We start from the raw sequence: 24,858 nt of genomic DNA on the forward strand, positions 1-24,858 counted from the left end.
GATATAAATGACTTTTGTCAGGTAGAAAGGATAAGTCAAAACCTTATAGGTTTTGTTGCCCTGTAGGACATTAACCAGATTTGTATCTATCTTAGCAATCCTTTTTATTTTTTTTTTTTTTTTTTTTTTTTTTTAAATATATTTTATTGATTTTTCACAGAGAGGAAGGGAGAGGGACAGAGAGTTAGAAACATCGATGAGAGAGAAACATCGATCAGCTGCCTCCTGCACACCCCCCACTAGGGACGTGCCCGCAACCAAGGTACATGCCCTTGACCGGAATCGAACCCGGGACCCTTCAGTCCGCAGGCTGACGCTCTATCCACTGAGCCAAACCGGTTTCGGCCAGCAATCCTTTTTAAAAAAATTAAATTTGCCGAAACCGGTTTGGTTCAGTGGATAGAGCGTCGGCCTGCGGACTGAAGGGTCCCGGGTTCGATTCCGGTCAAGGGCATGTACCTTGGTTGCGGGCACATCCCCAGTGGGAGGTGTGCAGGAGGCAGCTGATCGATGTTTCTCTCTCATCGATGTTTCTAGCTCTCTATCCCTCTCCTTTCCTCTCTGTAAAATATCAATAAAATATATTAAAAAAAAATAATTTAAAAAAATTAAATTTATTGAGGTGATATTGGTTAATAGGATCATATAGGTTTCAGGTGTAGATTTCTAAGATACTAACTTAGCAATCTCATTTCAGTATTCCTTTTTCCCCTGATAGTACTATATAGGTATAAATATCAGTGTCTCATAGCTTCTTTTGAACTGACTTTCTTATCCTTCCAGTTCCCTCATTAATGAGTTACGTAAAATTCTAACTCATATTCATTATGTTATTTACATGAGAATCATGTTTTTAACATTTTGAAAATTATATTTTGACAAGTAGAACACACTCCTGGTTGCCTAAACAATTCCACAAGCTCCTTTCTTTTCTTTTTAATTTAAAAAAAAAACACCACGTTTTTATTGATTTCAGAGACAGGAAGAGAAAGGGAGAGAGGAATAGAAAAACATCAATGATGAGAGAATAATTGATTGGCTACCTCTCACATGTTCCCTACCGGGGATCGAGCCAGCAACCTGATTGAGAATCGAACCATGGCTTCCTGGTTCATGGGTCAACCTTCAACCACTGAACCACACCGGCCAGGCACACAAGCTCTTTCTTCCTAACAAAGTGAACCATGGTTTGCTCAGAGTGGTAACATGCTCAGTTAAAGGCTGGTGTGGCTCAGTTAGTTGGAGCGTCATCCTGTACACCAAAAGGTGGTGGGTTTGATTCCCAGTCAGGGCACATATCAGGTTGTGGACTCGATCCCAGGTCGGGACACACATGTGGGAGGCAACCAATTGATGTTTTTCTCTCTTTCCCCCTTCCTCTCTCTCTCCCTTTTAAAAAAAAAAAAATATTTTTATTGATTTCAGAGAGGAAGGGAGAGGGAAAGATAGAAACATCAATGATGAAAGAATCATTGATTGGCTGCCTCCTGCACGTCCCCTAGTGGGGACTGAACTTGAAACCCAGGCATGTGCCCTTGACTGGAATCAAACCTGGGACCCTTCAGTCCCCAGGCCGACACTCTATCCACTGAGCCAAACCAGCTAGGGCCCCCTTCCTCTCCCTTAAAAAACAAAAAACATTTGATTCCATATCCCTGTCTCCCTTGCATCTAGTGTCAGCCATATGACTCCTTTCTTACCAATTATATGTAGTAGTCTTTAGGGAAGGCATCATTCCCAGAACAAAAAGGTAAAAAAGCTACCTAGAAGAAATCCCCTCTGCCTTTTGCATTTGTCCTGACTGGAATACAGATGTGATGGCTGGAGATATAGCAGCCATCCTGCAATCTTGAGAATGAAAGCCACATGCTAAGGATAGCAGAACAGAAAGCCAGAAAAAGCCATGATGACATATCTGATCTGCTATACAAGCCCAACACTGCCTACTTATGGACTTCTGATGTGAGAGAAATAAAACCCTAAGTAGTAAGCCAGTTTTCTATTATTTACAGCAAATGATGCATTCCTAAATGATAGAGCACATGCACTGACTCTGACCAACAAGAGATCCTCAAGGAAAGGTTTCCTTGCTTCTAAAAAAAGCACAGAAAAGCCTGGCAGGTGTGGCTCAGTGGTGGAGCGTTGATCTATGAACCAGGAGGTCACGGTTCGATTCCCGGTCAGGGCACATGTCTGGGTTGCGTGCTGGATCCCAAGTGGGGGGTGTGCAGAAGGCAGCCAATCAATGATTCTTTTTCATCATTGATGTTTCTATCTCTCTTTCCCTCTCTCTTCCTTTCTCTGAAATCAATAAAAACATTTTTTTAAAAGACACAGAAAAAGATAGCCCCTTTTTGTTCATAGATAAGACTGTAACTGGACCTAGAAAGAATGACCACTATCCTAGGACCACAGGTGAGCCATCAGTAGAGAACAAGGCCACATGGTAGAGATGGTGGAGATGAGCTGAAAAACACAGGGTCCTTGATGCTGGGTTCAGTCAACTGACTGTTTCAGGCCTGGAACTGCTGTACCTTGGGTTTTCTTGTTAAATGAGATGACAAACTTCCTAATTGTTTAAGCCAGTTTGAATCAAAGGTTTCTGTGATTTGTCACCAAGGATACCCTAACTAAATTCCATCAACCCCGACCCCTGCTAGGAGTCTATCATAAGAAAAAAATCAGAGATGTGAACAATTATTAGATTACAATGATCCCATCATGATTTTGTTTATAATAGCAAAACTCAGGAAGTAATAAACGTTTAACTATAGGAGAATTTAAAAAATGTAGCCATTAAACTTATGCGTTTAAAAATAGTGATGTGAGCTACATATTTTCCACAATTGCCTTTTCTTTCTCTCTTTTCCTGTAGCCCAAAGTGCAAAAAGAAAAGAAGGCTAAGGGGAAGAAGGTGGCTCCGGCCCCTGCTGTCATGAAGAAGCAGGAGGCCAAGAAGGTAAATCCCCTGTTTGAGAAAAGGCCCAAGAATTTTGGCATTGGACAGGACATCAAGCCCAAAAGGGATCTCACCTGCTTTGTCAAATGGCCCAGCTACATTCGGCTGCAGCGGCAAAGGGCTATTCTCTATACGTGTCTGAAAGTGCCATTAACCAGTTCACTCAGGCCTTGGATCACCAAACAGCTACTCAACCGCTGAAGCTGGCCCACAAGTACAGACCAGAGACAGAGCAAGAGAAGAAGCAGAGAATGGTGGCTCAGGCTAAGAAAAAAGCTGCCAGCAAAGGGGATGTCCCCAACAAGAGTCTACCTATCGTGGCAGGGGTTAACACTGTCACCACCCTGCAGTGAGAGAACAAGAAGACTCGGCTGGTAGTGACTACACACAATGTGGATCCCATCCAGCTGGTGGTCTTCCTGCCCTCCCTGTGCTGGCAGATGGGGTTCCCTACTGCATGAGCAAGGGGAAGGCCAGGCTGGGGCATCTCGTCCACAGGAAGACCTGCACCACTGTTGCCTTCATGCAGGTTAACCTGGAAGAAAAAGGAGCTAAGCTGGTGGGAGCTATCTGTTCTAATTATAACAATAGAAATGATGAGACCCATCGCTTGGGGAGGCAATGTCCTGGGTCCAAGTCAGAGGCTACTATTGCCAAGTTGGAAATGGCAAAGGCTAAAAAAACTGGCCACCAAGCTGGCTACCTGTACACTGCTGGGTTTTCTGTACATAAAAGTAATAAAAACTGTCCTTCAAAAAAATAATAGTGACATGAGAAAATACTCAAATATAAAATTAGGTTAAAAAAAATAGCACAAATCTCAAGAGACTTTATGCTGAGTCAAAAAAAGCCCATCTCAAAAGGTCACATACTGGATGACTATTTATACAACATTCTCAAACTGATGAACTTATAGAGAGATAGAGAACTGATCAGTGGTTTCTGGAGGCTAAGTATGTTGGGGAGGAGAAGGATGTCTAACAAGGGGCAACACAAGAAAGAGCTCTGTGGGATAAAATAGTTCTGTACTGCCAAGCAACGTGGCTCAGTAGTTGACCTATGAACCCTGAGGACACAGTTCAATCCCCGGTCAAGGCACATGCCCAGGTTGCGGCCTTGATCCCCAGTAAGGGGCATGCAGGAGGCAACCGATCAATGACTCTCTCTCCCTCTTCCTTCCTTTCTCTGAAATAAATAAAAACATATGAAAAAAAATAAACACTAGAATAGAATTACCAAGTAACCCAGCAATTTCACTTATAGGCTTATACCCAAGCTAACTGAAAACATATCTATATACATAAAAAGCCAGCGACTGTGGCCCTAGCTGGCTTGGCTCAGTGGATAGAGCGTCAGCCTGCAGATTGAAGGGTCCCAGGTTCGATTCCAGCCAAGGGCACATGCCTGGGTTGTGGGCTTGATCCCCAGTGGGGGGCGTGCAGGAGGCAGCCAGTCAATGATTCTCTCTCATCATTGATGTTTCTATCTCTCTCTCTCCTTCTCCCTTTCTCTCTGAAATCAATAAAGAATATATATATATATATATAAAATATATATATAAAAGCCAGCTACTGGAATGCCGTAATGACCGGTCGCTATGATGCCCACTAGGGCCAGAGAACCACTGGATCGAGGGCAGGCGGGCGGCCAACCTCTCGCGGCCCCTCCCCCTGGTTGGCCCCACCCCTGATCACCCTCCCTACCCCAAAAAGGGCGCAGGGTCGGCTGGCCAACCTCCTGCAGCCCCTCCCCCCACTCTGCCCAACCCCTGATTGGCCCCTCTACCACAATCAGGGGCAGGGCCAGATGGCCAACTGCCTGAAGCCCCTCCCCCCAGCCAGCCCCACCCCCAAAAGGCCCCCTCCACCCTGATTGGTATGTGGCCCCTCCCCCGCAACCAGCTTCGCCCCCGATCGGCCCCCCCCACTCCGATCAGCGCTGGCCAACCACCCATGGCCCCTCCCCCAGGCCGCTGGCCCCGAATGGCACCCCCCCATTTGGGGGTGGGGCCGGCTGGCCAGCCCACAGACCACAGCCCCATTGCCCTTGGTCCCTTCCCCCAGCCAACTCCACCCCCGATCACCTCCCCACCTCAACAGGAGTGGGCCTACCGGCCCAACGCCCATGGCACCTTCCCCTAGCTGGCCAGCCCTGATAGGGCCTGATTGGGGCGGGGCTGGCCAGACCCCACCCGTGAACGAATTCCTGCACTGGGCCTCTAGTGTTCATATAAAAACATGTACATGTATGTCCATAACAGCATTATTCACAAAAGCCAAAAAATAGAAATAATCCAAATGTCCATTACCTGATGAATGGATAAACAAAATATGCTATATCCATATAATAGAATATTATTCTACCATAAAAAGAAATAAAGTACTGGTACATGCTACAACATGGATAAACCTTAAAAACAGTATCTCAAAAGGCCACATACTATATGATTCCATTTATATTAAACTAGAGGCCCAATGCATGAAATTCATGCATGGGTAGGGTCCCTAGCCCTGGCTGGTGATCAGGGCCGATCTGTGGGACGACCTGGGGGGCGATCAGGGGGCCCCTGCTGGCACCCGCCTTGGCTGGCCTGGGGCCTGTGGGCTGAGGGCAGCTCCTGCATTGAGTGTCTACCCCCTGGTGGTCAATGCACGTCATAGCGACCAGTCGTTCCACCAGTCATTCCGCTGTTTGGTCAATTTGCATATTAGGCTTTTATTATATAGGATGTCCAATATAGGCAAATCCATAGAGACAGAAACTAGATGAGTGATTACCAGGGACTGGGGGTAGGGGGGGATTGCTAATGGGTACAGGGTTTCTGTTTGGGTTGATGAAAATATTCTGGAATTAGTGTTGATGGCTGTACAACCTATAAATATATTAAAAACCACTGAACTGTATACTTTTAAAAGGGTGAATTTTATGGTATGTGAATTATATCTCAATTAAAAAGAAAAAAGACTGTAGTCCTAAATCCCCACAGACATTTGATTTTTTCAATGCATTAAGAATTTTTCCTATCTCTGATTCCTTCATTATATGACCCTTGAGAGGTGGGCTTCCTCCCTCAGCACCATAATGGCCCAGTAAGCTGGCCCCACCTAGGCAGAATAGAGGAGAAAGTTTGGCTCCATCCTGAATGGTTAGACAGCTCAGACTAAATGAGGCCCACCCCTGTCCCCTTTGTAGGCCATGTTCAAGACCCCAGCATCAGCCAAGGCTCATGACCAGGATGAAAGTACCCCCTGACCCTCCCGCTGCCTACTCACCACCTACCTGCTCATTCTTATGCTGGGTCATGTGGGACTTGAGCTGGAAGTAAGTGCTGAACTTGCTGGGGCAGAACTGGCATAGGTAGGAGCTATCGATGAGGACCACCTGCTTGCCCTCCAGCTTCTCCCCTTCATCCTCACCTGCTGTGGGCAAGGCCTGGGGCTGTGGGGCACTCGACAGTGTCTGGCCCAACCCTATGGAGAAAGTCAGGAAGAGAAGTCACTGAGAAGGGCAGAGGAAGCATCAGAACAGAGAGACCACTCAGAAAGGATCACGGAACATCTCCTACGTGCTCCACTGTATACACCCACAACCACCACATGCTTGGTGTTTGACACAGTTCTCAAGGCCCTGCACTCACATACAGTTGGTATGCACTGATACCACACTTCCTGGTGCTAAAATATGAAATACTTACATTCCAATTGATGAATAGCTATTGCCTCAAGTCTTCCATCCCTGACCTCCCCCTCGGACACTCTAGACCTCTTTCCATGGTTGTTAAAAATCCTGAACACAGCTCCTAGCTATACTCATCATGCCTCCCAGCTCCTTGTTCTAATTACACTCATTTATTTGGTTGCCCTTCCCTCACATTCTCTGAGGACAGGGGCCTGGCACAGAGTAGGCCTCCATAAATGTTTGCTAAATGCCTGAACCCTTGGTGCTAGGCACTGCAGGAGTTTAAAAGAAATAGAAAAAAATGGTTTCTTCTCCAAGGAACTCACAAAGACTCCAAGTGCACACATAGAATGGCTAAATACACAGCAGGGCTAGATCCAACAGGGAGATGATATAAAGTGGCCATGTGGCCCTAACCGGTTTGGCTCAGTGGATAGAGCGTCGGCCTGCGGACTGAAAGGTCCCAGGTTCGATTCCGGTCAAGGGCATGTTACCTTGGTTGCAGGCACATCCCCAGTAGGAGGTGTGCAGGAGGCAGCTGATCAATGTTTCTCTCTCATCGATGTTTCTAACTCTCTATCCCTCTCCCTTCCTCTCTGTAAAAAATCAATAAAATATATTTAAAGTGTCCATGTGTTTTTTGCACAGCAAAACACCCCTTCATTAGCTGGCATGTGGCAGGTGTTGCTCACCTATGGGGCTGTACAGGAAAGCCCAAGCCTTACATTGTCCAATACAGTGGCAAAGAGCCACATGTGGCAACTGAGAACTCAAAATCTGGCTTGTCCCAATCCAGATGTGCTATAAATGTAAATGGATTTTGGAAACTTAGCATAAAATCTGGCTTGTCCCAATCCAGATGTGCTATAAATGTAAATGGATTTTGGAAACTTAGAATGTAAAATATCTCATTAATAATTTCTTTACATTACATGCTAAAATGACAATATTAATATATTAGGTTAAATAAAATATATGCTTAACATTAATTTCACCTTCTTTATTTTTTTAAAAGACAGATTATTAATCTTTTATTATTATACCATGTAACAGTGGAATAAATTATTTAGAGTTAGCACATGTACATGTATGGGAATTACGATAGTCAGTGGTGGTTTAGATTAAATAACAGGACTTTGTTTTTTAAGCACCCCCTTTTTTCCTTCAGAGTAGTCCTTGAGCATCAATCAATGTTTGGTGATTTCTTCCAGCAAGTCCTTAGCTTCATTTATTTTGGTTGCTAAGTACGGAGATCCACCTGTATCTGGGTGATTCAAAATCATGATTCTCCTGTGAGCTGTTCTAATCTTGGCCTTGCCAGCAGATGGGCTTACACCCAAAATAAGACTAGCTTCTCGCCTACCCATTTTCTGTTCAAATCCTCCTTTATAGTAGGATGAAAGGCTAGGGGTTGAAATCTTCTTTCAGTTTCTGTGATTACTTGTTCCAGAGGTTTCCAATCTGAAATACATAGCAACCTGCAAGTGCAAAACCTGCAACACCCAGTCCTACAGCTATCAAGCTTCTTGCCAGGCCCCGGTTCATGTCCGCATCAGGCCGTTTGGTCGAAGGCGGCAAGTACTTGGCATGGCGGAGGCCCTTGCTGGCGGAGGCAATGCCACCAAAGGCAGCCATGGCGAAGCGCCCAGGAAGACTGGCTTTTTATATTATTTTTATGTAGCTATTAGGAAATTTTAAATGGCATATGTTGCTCATAGTATATTTTTCCTGGACAGTGTTGCTCTAATTAAACCAACATTAAGGAAAAGGTCAAGGACAAGTGATGGCTTTGATGACAATTTTACAAACTATAAAGATCTTTGGAGATCACCTGCCCATAGAGGCCAAATAGATTTCAATTTCAGATAAACTGAGAGAGACTGCCTAGAGCCATCTATTGAAAATAGATTCTGAGGTGGTATCCAAACTCAGCAAAAATGAGAGGTGATTGATTAGTGATGTTTGTCATGGCTACAGCATTAGAGTAACACCATACAAATTGTATATTTGTTATCCCTCCTTTCATCTTATGCCCCACTTTATAACTGAAGTAGATTGAAGCCCAAAGAGGTAAAGGAGGTTGCCCAAAGCCATACAGAAACAAAGCCCATGAAGCTGCAGAGGAGAGGTGTGGGGAGAGTGGCGTTCCCCCCTTCAACCCACCTGTGCTTTCCTCATCCTCCTGTCTGCTGGGGTTCAGGGCCATGACCTGCACAGTCACAGAGTTGCGTGAGATGGTGCCACCACTGCGCCCTGGAGGCCACACCTTGTGAGTCTGCATGTGTTTCTTGACATTAGACTTCTGGGCAAAGGCACGGCCACATGCAATGCACTGGAAGGGTTTCTCACCAGTGTGGCTGCAGGAAACAAGGCTTGTCAGCACCCTCGTGTAGGAATCGAGATGTGACCTCAACCCAGGAACTCATGGCCACCAGGAAGCCCAGATAGAACATCTAGATGTTGCTGGCAATCATTCTGACACCATAAGGACAAGCCTGCTTGCTGAGGCAGGCAGACCAGACAGAAAGACCCTGTGCTCTTGGTGGCATTACTGAGCTGCTGAATCAACCAGCCCTGGAGCTAACTTTCTCCATGACCATCTTATACTGTGAGAGGAAACATTTCCTAACTATTTAAGCCCATTTAAATAAGGATTTCTGTTATTTGAAGGAGAAAATATCCTAGCTATACAGCACAGCACTTGTATCATTATTTACTATTTTCCTTCAAATAAATCCTACATGTTTTTTTAAAATACGTTTTTATTGATTTTAGAGAAAGGGGAAGAGAGAGAGAGAGAAACATTGATGTGAGAAATATCTATCAGTTGCCTCCTGTATGCACCCGACCAAGGTTTGAACCCGCAACCTGGGCATGCCCTGACCAGGAATTGAACTGGTGAATTTTTGGTGCACAGGACAACGCTCAAACAACTGAGCCACACCAGCCAGAGCCAAGTCTATGTTTTAAAACTTAAAATATTTTAAAATGAAGCTTCCATTTGTCATTGTATACAGAAAACCACTTGTCATAAATATGAAGTAACCAAAATGCAATAATTTATAAAACGATCTAGAGCTGCATTGCCCAATAAGGTAGACATAAACCACATGGACTATTTAAATTTAAATGCATTAAAATAAAAATTTCTCAATCATACTAGCCACATTTCAAGTGCTCAACAGCCATTTATGGTTAGTGGTACCCTATTAGACAGCGCCGTTTTGGGCATTTCCATCAGAAAGTTCTACTGGACAGCACCAGTGTAGACCAGTGATTCTCAAATACGATTGATTTTGCCCTCCAGGGAACATTTGGCAATATTTGGAGACACTTTTGTTTGTCACAGCTGAGAAATGAGGAATGCTATTGGCATTTAATAGTTATAGGTTAGGCCCTAGCTGGTTTGGCTCAGTGCATAGAGCGTCAGCCTGTGGACTGAAGGGTCCTGAGTTTGATTCCAGTCAAGGGCACATGCCCAGGTTGCAGGCTCAATCCCCAGTAGGGGGCATGCAGGAGGCAGCCAATTCTTGATTCTCTTTCATCATTGATGTTTCTATCTCTCTCTTCCTCTCACTTCCTCTCTGAAATTAATAAAAAATACATATATATATTTTTTAAAAAACACAAAAAAACATGAGCTAGCATGTGAGAGGTATTAGGAGAGACTAGCATCAAATTGAGGCTTTCTCCTTTGACTCTGCAAGAACTGAAAGAAATTGAAGAGAATAATATTTTCACTATGCCTTTCAGAACTTTTCGAAACCATGTCCAAGAACCACCTAAAATCATCTCCTGTACCAATTACCCCACTCTGAGAAACACTGAACAAGTCCACCCCTCTACTTCATAGAAGAAAGACCTGAGGACCAGAGGGGTTCCCTGTATGTTCTTGGAATAAGAGGTATTGTGGTTAGTCCTGAGTGAGCAGTCAGTCATATTCGCAGAGCATGACAGCCCTTGAGGCCAGCCCTTTCTGCAGAGGTAAGGACTGGGGCACCACCCCTCATGCCTGCAAAGCACCTATCAGTTCAGGTCCACTTCTCCCCCCTATCTCACCCCATTTGGACCTTCCCCATCATAGTGGGCAGGCCCCACAGCTTTCACACACCCTCCCATTATTCCTGGAAGGGAAGAGGGAAAATCATCCTGACCTGGACTGAAGTTCTGAGAACCATGACAGGACAGATGGGGCCTTGGACACCACTCAGGTTAGGAGGCTGGGAAGGGACCCTTGCTTCCACTGCAGATGGCTCCCCAGCCGGGGTTGCCTGGCAGCCACCTGACCCACCATGCCTGGGTACCTTCGGATGTGCTGCTGCAGGTCAAAGTTTTTGGTGAATGACTTGTCACAGTATGAGCACTTGAGTTTCTGAGCCTTTGGCTTCCCTGCAGCTGAAAGACAAAGTGGGAAGAGTAAGATGCTGAGGCTGGGGATAAAACTATGGGTGCCAAGAGCAGCCTCCAGCCACTCTACTCCTGGGGCCTAGGGCCAGAAATCCCAAACCCTGGGAGATCTACTCACGGACAGGCAGGGGAAGAGGCACAGGTGAGCCTCTGAGTTCTGGGGGGAGGAAAGCCTAGAACATGCTCGGCCTGGGTGAGCAGGACAAACCCCTCAGCGGCTCCCCTCTGCCTTAGGATAACATCCGACCTCTCTGCTGTGACCTACAGGGCTCTGCATTCTCTGCTTCCTGCTAATCTCATTATTCTCTCCATCTAGCTACAGCAGACTCCTTGTTAACCTTGAAAGACCTCAAACATGATCCCACCTCAGGACCTTTGAACCTGCTGTTCCCCCTTACCTGGTATCCTTGTCCTTCAGATAGCCTCAAGGCTGTTTCCTTCTCATTCCCAGATGGATAGGTCACATTATTCTCAATCATAGTACCCCATTAATCTCCTTCCTAGAGTAACCCATAAATATTTATTCCCTGTCTTTTCCATTAAATTGTGATAACTGAGGGTAGGGAAATCCTGGAACAAGATGCTAGATTCCCAGTGCCTGACACCGAACTCAACATATATTTGTGAAAGAAAGGCAGTGTGGAAGTAGCTGACTGGAAGGTCCTGAAAATTTCTCAATTTCTCTGTCCTTCTCAACCGCCAGCATTTTCTGACTCTGCTTCCAACCCATACCAGTGGCAGACATTGTTTCTTGCCTGCCTAATATCCATTCTCCCCTTCTTCTTTCCTCACAGGTGCTCTACCTAAGGGGAACATTTCCCAGCTTCCTTTGCTGCTAGATATGCTCATGTGACTAAGTTCTGACCAATGAGATGTAAGCAAAAGCATCATGCAGAACTGCTAGAATCTGGCAGATGCCCCCTTTTTTCCTTCTTACTGCCTAGAATATGAAATTAATGATTAGAGCTCTAGTAACCATCTTACACAATGAGGCACCCTGATAACAGAAGCCACGCACTAGGGATGGCAGAGCAGAAAGATAGAGGAAATGTGGGTTCCTGGAGACCATACAGGCACACAATCTCCTGATTGCCTACCTCTGGCCTTGTTTTGCACAGGAGAAAAAATTCTATCATTTTGAAGTCACTCTTATTTTGGATTTTTCATTACATGCAAACAAACTTAATCCTAATCACCCTAAAAGGGAAGACTAGAACTAAGCAGCCTGTGGACAGGCCAATGCTGAGGAAAGATGCTCAGGCTGTGGGCCCACCTTCTGGGAGTCCACTGGCACCTTTGGCCCGTCGAGTCTTCAGCGTTGGTGGGGAGTCAAAAGTGGCCACCGTGCCCCCAGTGGCGTTGGTCATGGAGGCAGTGGGGTTGGGTCCTTTTGGTTTGAATCCCTGTTTGCCCGGGCTGTACACTGGGGGGGTGGGGTATACTGGAGCCTCCACACACTGGTTTGGCACCTAGAAGGACAGCAGAATTAGGGAGAGAGCTCTGGGATGGGAGGGGGAAAACCACCCCAGCCAGGAGGACCCTCACAGTGGCCCTGGCTGATCTCAACCACTCCCCACCTAGCTCAGTCACCCCAGTCACTCCCAAAACCCCTTTGAACTTCATGAAGTCAGAAGGTTAGAAGCAGCTTTGGAGCCAGGTTGCTTGGGTTCAAATCCTGACTCTAACATTGATTAAAAAACAAAACAAAACCTAAGAGATCTTGGGCAAGTCTTTAAACTTCTGTCTCAGATCTGTAAAATGAGGCTAATCATAGTACCCCTCTCATTGGGTTGTTGTGTGGATTAAATGAACTAATAAGAGTTTAGAATAGTGCCTAAAATATAGTCAAGTACTCAATAAACATTACCTATTGTTATTGCCACTATTATTATTATTGTAGCTTGTTGCACAGAAGAACCAGGAAGTCAGAAAGGTGTGTGCCCCCACCAGCTACTCCACTTCTTTTTATTTTTTGTTAATCCTCACCCAAGGATATTTTCCATTGATTTTTAGAGTGGAAGGGAGTGGGAGAGACAGAGAGAGAGAGAAACACTGATGTGAGAGAGACACATCAATTGGTTGCTTCCCTGCAACTGAGGTATGTGTCCTTGACTAGAATCTAATCCATGACCCTTCAGTCGGCTGGCCGACGCTCTATCTACTGAGCCAAACCAGCTAGGGCTGCTACTCCACTTTTTAAGTAACCCTGTTGGACACCACACCAGCAGGCATCCCTCAACCAAGAATTGACATTGAAACCACAAGAAATTAGCTAATGAATTCTGAGCCATTCAAACTTATTTTAACATCATGACACTAATGCATTGTGGGAAGCTTGGAACCACAGTCCTAAGACTATCTTGCCAGCACAGTTCTGAACACAGATTAGGTTCTGCTCACAAGAAGCATGACATGTGGAAGGCAGAAGGAAGGCAGAAACCACTCTCCGGCAGCTGTGTTGAGACAGGTGGATTTAGTCATGAGCTTTGCAGTAGCTGACTAAACTCTACATCTCCTTCCTGAAAACCAGCCGCAAGGACAGCAGGGCAACCAGAACAACCACAACAACATCCTACAGTTTCCTCACCTCTGGGTGCAGCAGCCGTGCCCCGGCTCTCTGGGCCAAGCAACAACAGTGAATCTGAAAACCAGCTCTGCTCGCCAACCCTGACTTTTGCTTCTCTAGCCCTTCCATCAACTTTGTAAGCACCTAACTTCTTGCATTTAATCCTTCTGCCAGAAACACCTAGAGTGGTTTCTATTTTCCTGGCCAATACTACACTCAATAAATATTTGTCACATGAATGAATTCACCCATCATTCAAGTTACTCCTGAGCAATTATGTGACTGCCACTGGGTTAGCTCTCATTATCCTCAACAGCTCTGCAAGGGGAGTTCCCATTTTAGAGAAGAAACTGAACTCAGAGAGCCCTATTTCAAATACCTACTATAGGCCAGGTACTCTGCAAAGTGCTAAGGATGCAAAATCAAAGACTCAGGCTCCAACCTCAAAGACTATGCTCTTCTACATGGAAAATAAAAAGTGGCAGCTCCCCCTGTACTGGCCCCTCTGCCTACCAGGCCACCACCATCCTCTCAGCATCTCACTGACTTAACTTTCCATTTTTAATTCAACAAAGTCCCAGACTAGAGCAAATCTTCTTGCAGGCTCTCATAACATCACATGGTTGGGGGTAGAATTTCCCCACTTGTCTGGTTCTCCTTACATATAGATGCCACCTGACATGGAATGTCTGTACGAATGACTCCCAAGGTGACTGGGATAATGTGACCTCAAATGCAGGCAGGCTCTTTGTCATAACCATGCCCCTAGCACTGGTGTCTAGGAAGATTCTCAACTCTTATCACCTTGAGAGTAGACTGCTTATAGCCCAGAAGAGCTCTTCAGCAGGGAGTTAGTATGGTTTATATGGTGTAATTGCATAATGGCCTCAATTATTTACCTCTCCCTGTTCCCATGCCCTTTACAGTGTGACTCTGCAGCTTTTCCCATTAAGAGATGGCATCTATTTCCTTATTTATTTTTTAAAAATATGTTTTTATTGATTTTTAGAGAGAGAGAAAGGGAGAGGAATAGAGAGATAGAAACATGGATGAGAGAGAAACATCCCCTATTGGGCATGTACCTGACCAGGAATCGAACCAGCGACCTCTTGGTTCATGGATCAATGTTCAGCCCCTGAGCCACACTGGCAGGCTTCCTTATTACTTAAATCTAAGCTGGCCTTAGACCTGCTTTGAACAATAGAAGTGACACTGTGTTACAAGCCTAAGCCTCAAGAAGCCTTGAGCACTTCTGCTTGCATTACTGCATCTCCACCACTGCCTGGCTAACGTGCTGGGTAATGACAGATGCATGGAGCAGAGCTGGGTCACCCCACTCATCCCACCCCAGACCATGGTAGAGCAGCCGACAGCCAGCCAACCTCCAGACACAGGGGTAGCCCAGCCAAGATCAGCAGAGTTGCCACTGACCACCATAGATGTGAGAACAAGAAATGGTTTTTCCTATATGCCACTGAAGCTTTGTGGATATTTCTTACAGACCCATAGCTAACTAATATATCTTGCTAGTTTTTTAAAAAAGTAAGAGATAACATAGATACTTTTTGGAATCATCTCCCCAACAAACAGGTATTCTCTGACTGTTCTGAGCACTCCCTTAGGGCTGCTTGTATGCTACACCCTCTATTTCACACTACCTTTTCATGGTTTGCATTTTACATTTACAGCAGTGATGGCTTGATTAAAGCCCCTCTCTCCCCTGATGTGGTACACAACATGATCTGGTTTTGCAACCCCCCACCATGGTATCTCCAGCAGTGTCTGGCACACGTTTGGTGCTTAGGAAAGGTCTGGGTTACCCATAATGACCATGACCAGTGTTTCCACCTCCACCCCAAACCCCACCTCTGCTCACCTCCAGGGGTGGGTAGGCCTGCATTCCCAATGCTTGGATCTCCACTGTTCCACTTCTAGTCAGGGGTGCCGTGGCACTGTACACCTCCACCACGCCATTCCCACCAGGGTTGGAACGCCCAGGGGGACCCAGGCTCTGAGGTGGTGGAGGTGGGGGTTGAGGGGGTGGGGGTGGGGGCAGTGGTGGAGGGGGTTGAGGGGGTGGTGGAGGCTGGGTGAGGTAGCTGGGCGCAGAATGCATGTTCAGGCTGCTCTGAAATCAGAAGAGAAAATTAAAGCGTCATAGTCTCTTGACACCAGCTGTCTTGTTTCTAAGTGAGGAAGGACATTTGCCTTAGCTATGTGGAAAGAACAGCCACTCCCAAGGCAGCGCAGAGGACAATGCTGAGAGGGGGCTTGGAAACGAAGTTATGGGAGAATTCAGAGGAGCCATCAGCTAGGTGCTGCTATTCCTTTCCTTTGTGAAAGTCAGCAAAAATGGCCCAGTTTGTGCAGGAATGAGTTCACACAGCAGCCTAATGTTGCTGTCTTTAGAAAGGCTTGCTGTAGGACTGGCTCTTAACGGGCATCTGAGAACCTGCCTTGTAGCAGGTTCCCTATGTTGATAAGGCTCTTTTGCCCAACTGGGGCACTGACCATATTGTATCAACTCACCTAGACTGTCTGCACAAATAATGGGATTTATGGTGAACACTTCCTTACCATCTGGGCGTCTAGAGTTTTTACCATAACGGCTGGATATCTGTGACCAATCCCCAATAAAAGCCTGAGTCTCAGAGTCTTAGGTGTGCTTCCCTGGGCAGAAATACTGCACACGTGTTGTTGCTCTTCATTGCTGGAGGAATAAGTGTGCTTTGTGCAGCCTCTCCCTGATCCCCCAAGGAGGAGAACTTTGGAAACCTACACCTGGATTCCTCTAGACCAGGGGTCCTCAAACTTTTTATTTTTTTTATTTTTTTAAATATATTTTATTGATTTTTTACAGAGGGGAAGGGAGAGGGACAGAGAGCTAGAAACATCGATGAGAGAGAAACATCGATCAGCTGCCTCCCGCACACCCCCACTGGGGATGTGCCCGCAACCAAGGTACATGCCCTTGACCGGAACCGAACCTAGGACCCTTCAGTCCGCAGGCCGATGCTCTATCCACTGAGCCAAACCGGTTAGGGTTCCTCAAACTTTTTAAACAGGGGTCCAGTTCACTGTCCCTCAGACCGTTGGAGGGCCAGACTATAGTTTAAAAAAAAACAAAAACTATGAACAAATTCCTATGCGCACTGCAGGCCCAGGACGAGTCGGCTGCTAAGCAGGACAGGCAGCGGCACCCGGCAGGCCGGATAAATGTCCTCGGCAAGCCGCATGTGGCCCGCGGGCCGTAGTTTGAGGACCCCTGCTCTAGACTCCAGCTGATGTGCCTTTTTCCCTTCTGACCTTGCTATGCATCCTTTTGCTGTAATAAACCACAGCCATGAGTACAACCATCCTAAATCCTGGGAGTCTTTCTAGGGAGTCACCACATGGGTGGGTAGCTATGGACCCCTGAAATACAGCCATGGGTTCTAGAAATTTATTCTATAAAAATAACCAAGCAGGTGGACACATGGATGTTACTCCAGCAGTTTTTATGGCAGCAAAAAATGGCAACAACCTACATGTCCATCCACAGAAGCCTGGCTAAGTAGAGGGTGACCCATCACATGATGGAATACTTTACAGCTGTTAAAACGATGATGCTAAGTAGTATTTCATAAAGGGTGCTCCTTTTAATTGCTCTTCCTTGGGTTCCACAGTCAAATATTTTTTGGGAAAAATCTGGGATGACAAAATCAAAAGTATTTCTTAAAAAAAAAAAAAAGTAGCCAAAACCGGTTTGGCTCAGTGGATAGAGCGTCGGCCTGCAGACTGAAAGGTCCCAGGTTCGATTCCGGTCAAGGGCATGTAACTCGGTTGCGGGCACATCCCCAGTAGGAGGTGTGCAGGAGGCAGCTGATCAATGTTTCTCTCTCATCAATGTTTCTAACTCTCTATCCCTCTTCCTTCCTCTCTGTAAAAAATCAATAAAATATATTAAAAAAAAAAAAAAGTATTTCTTTACTGCAGGAATAAAAACAGGGACAAAGCAAGGGAAGAAGTAGAATGCCTCCACTTTAGGCTGGTTTGACCAGAGATCCTTATTATATTGGAAAATCCCAAGGAGCCAGTGTTCCAATGAACTTTTTGGGAAATACTGATGTACAGTTATAGGCATGAGGTTAAACAAAAGGCAAAGTAAGAAAAGAAAATTCCAGAATTGTGCATATAACATGACCCATTTATATAGGTGTGTATATTGTAAATGTTTTTTCAAAACCTATTTCTAATTTTATTTGCATTCAAGGTCAGGAAAGCCAAAATTCTGATAGTGCTTTCTCTGAGTGGAGAGAATATGAGTGACTGATTGATTGATTTCCCAATTTTTATCCTGAAAAATTCCAAACTTACAGAAAGATTGCAAAAAGAATACATTGAGCCTTTCTGATTTGGCTTAGTGTATAGAGTATCAGTCTGCAGACTGAAGGGTTTGATTTCGGTCAAGGGCATGTACCTCAATTGCAGGCTCAATCCCCAGCCCTGGTTGGGGCACATGTAGGAGACAACCACTCGATGTGTATCTCTCATTGTTGATGTTTCTATCTCTCTCCCTCCCTCTCCCTTCATCTCTGAAATCAATAAAAAAATATTTTTAGAAAGAACCTCTATAAAAAAAAGAATATATTGAACACTCTTCATAGTTCATTTAATTCACTCAGTTATTACACACATATATATGCTGTTTCATCAAGCCACTTGAGAATTAGCTACATACATCATAACACTTTGTTCTTCAAACTGAACAGATACATCTCCTAAAAACAAGGATATTCTCCTATATAACCAAAATTCAATGATCACACTCAGGAATCTATCTATATAAAAGCCTAAGTGACCCTTACGACGGGTCAACCGAATGACAGGTCGACCGGTCGCTATGACACGCACTGACCACCAGCAGGCAGACGCTCAACTGGTGGTTAGTGTGCTCCCACAGCCAACCTCCCATGGCTGACCAACCTCCCACAGTCCCTCCCCGCAACCAACCGGCCCTGATTGGCCCTGATTGGGACTGGGCGAGACGGCCCAGATCGGCCCCAATCTCCGGCGAGGCTGAGAGACCCCACCCGTGCACAAATTCATGCACCGGGCCTCTAGTTGGATGTAAATTTAATACTATTATCTAAAATATTCAAATCCCTCCATATTCTAATTTCCCCAATAATGCCTTTATAGCTCCACCCCCCACAACCCAGGACCAGCCAAGAAATGCACATTGCAGTCAGTTACCATTATCACTTTACTTTCCAGATTATGAATAAACTTTTTTTTTTTTTTTTACTTTTTTTTGTGTATTTTCTAATGGACATGGAACACTTTTGTTAAGAATAAAAACAGGAGTCAAAATAGCTGGACTGTGGCTATGAAATTCCAAAGTCACATTCTGGGTCCCCCTTAATGTGGTAGCCTTCCCACCCACAGGGCTGGGCAAGGGGAGGCTGGCTGTCCTCCTCAGCATGGGGGAGAGCTGGGGCCAAGCCCCCTTCTTTCCACAAGATTCTGAATCTGCAGGAGTCAACATGCAGGCCTGGAATAAGATCCTGTGAAAAGTTAGCCTCCTTCTTACCTGCACAGGCGAGGGGCCCTGGGGCATTGGTTGGTCCAGGGATGTGAAAGCTGACATGGCAGACATGAGCACATCATCGCTCACCAAGATGTTCCCCTGCACCAAGGTCTGGATTAGCGGGGACGGAGGCACTGTGATATACGTGGAGATCTAGAAAGGGAGGGAGGGAGGGGAGGAGGGAAGGGGGGGGGAGGAGAGAGAGAGAGAGAGAGAGAGAGAGAGAGAGAGAGAGAGAGAAGAATGAACATGTGTGAGGCTCTGGAAAGAAGCAGAGAGCAGGATGCAAAAGATCTGTGTTCCGAAGTCCCACAGACCTAAATTCCATTTCCACCTCTGATGCTCCCTGCTGCTGTGTGATCCTGAGAAAGTCACTCCACTTCTCTGACTCTCCATTTCCCTATCTATCAAATGAGAGGAATAAGTCATAATCTACGACCCAGAAATAATACTTCCGGCATCTATCCTAGAGAAGCACACATGTCCACAGGGAGTTCATGAACAAGAGTATTCTGCACAGTGTTGTTTCTTATAATTCAATAAAGTAAAAAGTACAATACAGTCATGGATAGAATACTATACAGCAGGTAAAAGGTATTGCATGAAAAATCAAAATATATAATAACATGTACATTATGTACTCTTATTTTTAAAAATCTAAAATGATACTATTATATAATTTCTGTGAATACTTAAATAAGTATGTGAAAGTATCTTAAAAGGTTGAGAAGGATACCTATCAGTAATTACCTGGGGGCAAGGGAGAGGAATAGTGCCACAGGGGCTTTGATTTGTAACATTCTTTTACAAAGAAGGGAAACATGTATTGCTTTCAAACAAATAAATGAATAATAAAAATAATAATATGCTCTCAGGTTAACAGTGAGGATGAAAGGCAGATCTTATAAGAGAGTGTCAAACCTGATCCTATCAGTAGATGGAAAGGGTATTTTGTTTTGTTTACCTGTTGCTTTTCTTTTCTAATTTTTATTTATTGATTTGAGGGAGAGAGAAAGAAACATCAATTTGTTGCTTCACTTACTTATGCATTCATTGGTTGATTCTAGTATGTGCTCTGACTGGAGACCAAACCTTTGTATCAGGATGACACTTTAACCAACTGAGCTACCTGGCCAGGGCCAATTGTTGGTGTTCTGAAGTTATTTTCTCGCCCAAGACTGGAAGAATTTTTCCCTCTCCTTTTATTGAAAAAAAAAAAAAAAAAAAAAAAAAAAAAGGTGTTGGGGGAATATTTTCTTTTCTTTTTTTTTTTTTTTAAATATATTTTATTGATTTTTTACAGAGAGGAAGAGAGAGGGATAGAGAGTCAGAAACATCGATGAGAGAGAAACATCGATCAGCTGCCTCATGCACACCTCCCACTGGGGATGTGCCCGCAACCAAGGTACATGCCCTTGACCGGAATCGAACCTGTGACCCTTCAGTCTGCAGGCTGACGCTCCATCCACTGAGCCAAACTGGTCAGGGCGGGAATATTTTCTGATAACAAAACTCATACTCAAAGAGTGAGAAAAAGAACTGGGTTCAGTGTTAGATGTCTGTAGCAACTTGAAAAGTTTCAATCTACATGTCCTATGGGCCTGGGCATGAAGGCTTTCATTTTTGATGACAAGAATTATGACTACTACAATGAATGAAGATAATGTTTTAAAGCAGTGGTTCTCAACCTTTCTAATGCCGCGACCCTTTAATACAGTTCCTCATGTTGTGGTGACTCCAACCATAAAATTATTTTCTTTGCTACTTCATAACTGTAATTTTGCTACTATTAATGAATCGTAATGTAAATATCTGTGTTTTCCGATGGTCTTAAGCGATCCTGCTAGCAGTTCTCAACCTGTGGGTCAGAGGTTGAGAACTGCTGCTGTAGAGCCTAAGACCATCGGAAAACACAGATATTTACATTACGATTCATAACAGTAGCAAAATTACAGTTATGAAGTAGCAACGAAAATAATTTTATAGTTGGGGGTCACCACAACATGAGGAACTGTATTAAAGGGTCGCGGCATTAGAAAGATTGAGAACCGCCGAAACCGGTTTGGCTCAGTGGATAGAGCGTCGGCCTGCGGACTGAAGGGTCCCGGGTTCGATTCCGGTCAAGGGCATGTACCTTGGTTGCGGGCACATCCCCAGTGGGAGGTGTGCAGGAGGCAGCTGATCGATGTCTCTCTCTCATTGATGTTTCTAGCTCTCTATCCCTCTCCCTTCCTCTCTGTAAAATATCAATAAAATATATTTTAAAAAAACATTAAAAAAAAAAAAAGAAAGGTTGAGAACCACTGTTTTAAAGAAGTAAGGAGGAAATCAGGGAAATTCGACTCCTTGACCTGGCATCCTGAAACATGCCCAGCTCCCTTTATAAGGATTCTTCAATCCCTTAAGGCAGTGGTCGGCAAACTGTGGCTCGCGAGCCGCGGTTTGCCGCTCTGTTGACTAATGAGTTTGCCGACCACTGCTGTAAGGCATTACTCTTACCCAGAAGTTTTGACTTCAGGTTAAAGACATTAGTACATTCTTAAAATGTTTTTTAAGTGTTTTTCCCTAAGGCAGTGGTCGGCAAACTCATTAGTCAACAGAGCGGCAAACCGCGGCTCGCGAGCTGCATGTGGCTCGCGAGCCGCAGTTTGCCGACCACTGCCTTAAGGCAGCGGTCGCCACCCTTTCAGACCTCACAGACCTCCAGGGGTCCGTGGACCACCGGTTGGTGACCACTGCCTTAAGGGACCCCACCATGGGTGTCTTTGCTCCAGAACCGTGTTCCTGACTGAGGACTCTGGAAGCTTCTCCAGATACCTCCAGCCGGGCCCTCTCCCCTGACCTCCAGAGTTGTGTATCTGTCTGCATCTTCACAGCGGCCTCCACTTAAAAGTCTAATGGGCATCTCAAATCCAACATGTCCAGCTGGACTCCTAACATCCCCTCCAATCTTCTCCTAGCCGTTTCCCCATGTTGGTTAATGGCGACTCCAACTCTGGAGTCACCCTTGACTCCTCTTGATCTCACACCTCACACTCAATCTATCCACAAGCTCTTCAAAATATTTCCAAAATCTCATCCTTCTCACGACCTCTACCACTACTACCCTGATCAAGCTACCACCCCCTGCCTGGATTTGTACAACAGTCTCCTATTGTACAACAGTACAATATAGTCATGGATATTGACTCCTGGCTTTCTCTCTTGACTGCCATTAAACTCTGTTCTCTGTACAGCATCCAGTGTGACCTAGTTAAAGTGTAAATAAGATCTTCTCCCTCTTCTGCTCAAAACCCCCCAATGGCTCCTATTTCTTAGAATAAAAGTCCACAAGTCCTACATGATCTATCAAGATCCCCTGGTTGCCTCTCTGAGCTTATCATCTCCAACCCTCCTCCTCACTCATTCAGATCCAGCACTCTCACCTCCTTGCTGTTCCCAGCACACAACTGCCTCAGGGCCTTTGCACTTGCTGACCACATATCCTGGAATACTCTTCCCCAAACTGGTTGCTAGATTCGTTCTCCTATCTCTGCTCAAATGTCAATTCTTCACAGAGCCTTCCCCCAAGCACCATATACATACAAAAATGGCAAAAACTCCTACCCTTGTCATGACATCCTCCATCCCTCTGCATTTAATATCCTGAAAAAAGTATATCTCTACAAATCTGTTTGGGTACTGTCTGTCTCACTCAAATCCATGAGGGCAGTGACTTGGTCTGTTTGTCCATAACTGTACCCCTAATGCCTGCACAATGCCTGACACATGGCAGGTACTCGAAAAACCCCCACAAACCTTGCTGAATGGATGAATAAACAATTGAATGAATACCTGGCGATTCGTAGGAGGTGGGGCCTGCTGGACTGCTGTGGGTGCTGCTGAAGGCGTGTAGATGCTGTTGGTGGCCAGTGATACTGTGGCCAGGGGCGGGGCATTCCCCTGGCACTGTTCCCGCTTGTGGGTCATAAACGCCGGCAGTGAGTTGAACTGCTTCTTACACTTCCCGCAGAGAAAGACATCCTCATCATCTAGGGGTCACACCACACAGCAGCAGGAGGAGAATAACAAAAGAAAAGCAATAAAGGAGTAGGTATTATAGTGAGAAATGGGAGGAGACCTGCAAATGGACCAGGAGGACAGCAGATCTAACAGCATTCTGTGATTCCATGTGCATAAGTCAAGTGCCAATTTTGTGCTTCCTAGGAGCTTTCAAAACCACATAGGCACCTATGGGAGGATCTAGCCATGTACATGAAGGTATCAAAAAATTAGATTCAGGAAATAGTAAAGAGGGTTCGCTTCAAAGTTGAGGACTTCAGAATCTTTACCCTGCCTCAATTTATTCATCAGTTGCCAAATAGGCCACATGATCACACTCCTCGGTGGCTTTGCATCCAGTTTTCACCTGTCAAGCTGCCTCACTCAGACCAACTCATTCTACAGGGCTCAGCTCAGATGTCACCTCCTCTAGGAAGCTTTCCTAAAGCAGTGGCCACAGTGCCTTCTCATATCACACTTTTCTCATCACCACCAGACTGTGAGACCCCAAGGGAAAAAATATGTCTTACTTTTCACCATAACTACAGTATGTCCTGGGCACATAGGAGGCCCTCAGGGGGTGCTTGCTGAATGAATTAAAAACTAAATGAATGATTAGCTACTGAACACGACCCATTACTGAGGGCCTACTACAGGCCACTCACTGTGCTAAGCACTTGGCATGTTGTAGCAGAAATGTCAAATTGTCATTCAATATTCACTCTCAATACAAATTTCAGTGTGAAACATGGCTGTCTAGTTAAAGACTGTATTTCCCAGCCTTCTTTGCAGCTAGACATGTCATATGACTGACTGAACTCTGACCAATAGGACAAGACCAGAAATCTATGCAACTTCTTCTTAAAAGGAAGAAGTATGACTTACACTTCCATCTTTCTTCCTCTCGTGTTGGCTGGAATGTGGAAATGAAAGTGAGAGGCTGGAGCAACCATCCTAGGCAGCATGTTGAGGATAGTACAGCCACAAGAAAGGAATCTGGGTCTCACCTACCCACCCCAAATGCCCATCAGTACTTCATATAACAGAAAAATAAACTTTAATCTTGTATAAACTAAAATAGGTAGAATAAAATGTTCCCCAAAATTGTTCCATCGAGTTAAGCCAAGCCAGAACTATGGCAGTTATCAATAGATAGCTATAAAACAATGGTCCAGGAATTAACCTGACTTCTTTTATCATTTTTTGTTGTTGTTGTTGTTGTTATGGAGGATATTCTCTCCATAGGTTTTCAGAGGGAGTGAAAGGGAGGGAGAGAAAGAGAGAGAGAAACATGGATGTGAGAGAGAAACATCGACTGATTACCTCCTGCACGCACCTGACCAGGGGTGGGAAATGAACCTGCAACCCAGGTATGTGTCCTCAACCGGGAGTCAAACCTACAACCCTCAGTGCATGTGCTAATGCTCCAACCACTGAGCCACATCGGCCAGGGCTAACCTGACTTCTTTTAAGTTGTTTTTCAGATTTAAAGCCAAGCCACAAACCCTAGAGACAAACTCAATACCTGGTTAGAAAAGTCCCTTCCTGCATCCCATAGCAAGTCTTGCATAATCTCAGAATGCCTTGCTTTACTGACATGTACCCAGACTTCAGTGGGACCCCAGCATTCCTACAAAG

General features: G+C 45.1%; 1 protein-coding gene and 2 pseudogenes across 4 annotated transcripts in view; 1 reads left to right on the forward strand and 2 right to left on the reverse strand.

Annotated features, from left to right (window-relative positions):
- Nucleotides 1-24,858, reverse strand: part of ZNF341 (zinc finger protein 341) — a 64,134-nt gene that overhangs the window by 31,784 nt on the left and 7,492 nt on the right. For both annotated transcript variants that reach the window (XM_080683677.1, XM_080683678.1), the window contains 7 exons: nt 23,014-23,210; nt 19,183-19,332; nt 15,487-15,738; nt 12,318-12,513; nt 10,942-11,032; nt 8,801-8,994; nt 6,239-6,429 (listed from right to left, as the gene is read on the reverse strand). In XM_080683677.1, the coding sequence (XP_080539803.1) occupies nt 6,239-6,429; nt 8,801-8,994; nt 10,942-11,032; nt 12,318-12,513; nt 15,487-15,738; nt 19,183-19,332; nt 23,014-23,210 (1,271 nt within the window). The remainder of the gene's footprint in view (nt 1-6,238; nt 6,430-8,800; nt 8,995-10,941; nt 11,033-12,317; nt 12,514-15,486; nt 15,739-19,182; nt 19,333-23,013; nt 23,211-24,858) is intronic.
- On the forward strand, nt 2,392-6,211 carry LOC308255822 (large ribosomal subunit protein eL8-like; annotated as a pseudogene). The gene is made up of 3 exons: nt 2,392-2,415; nt 2,876-3,683; nt 6,152-6,211. The product of its transcript is annotated as a large ribosomal subunit protein eL8-like (transcript).
- LOC308257002 (dnaJ homolog subfamily C member 15-like) lies at nt 7,825-8,272 on the reverse strand (annotated as a pseudogene). The gene has a single exon. The product of its transcript is annotated as a dnaJ homolog subfamily C member 15-like (transcript).

Source organism: Plecotus auritus, assembly GCF_963455305.1.
Source record: "Plecotus auritus genome assembly, chromosome: 8".
In the NCBI taxonomy this organism is placed as follows: Eukaryota; Metazoa; Chordata; class Mammalia; order Chiroptera; family Vespertilionidae; genus Plecotus; species Plecotus auritus.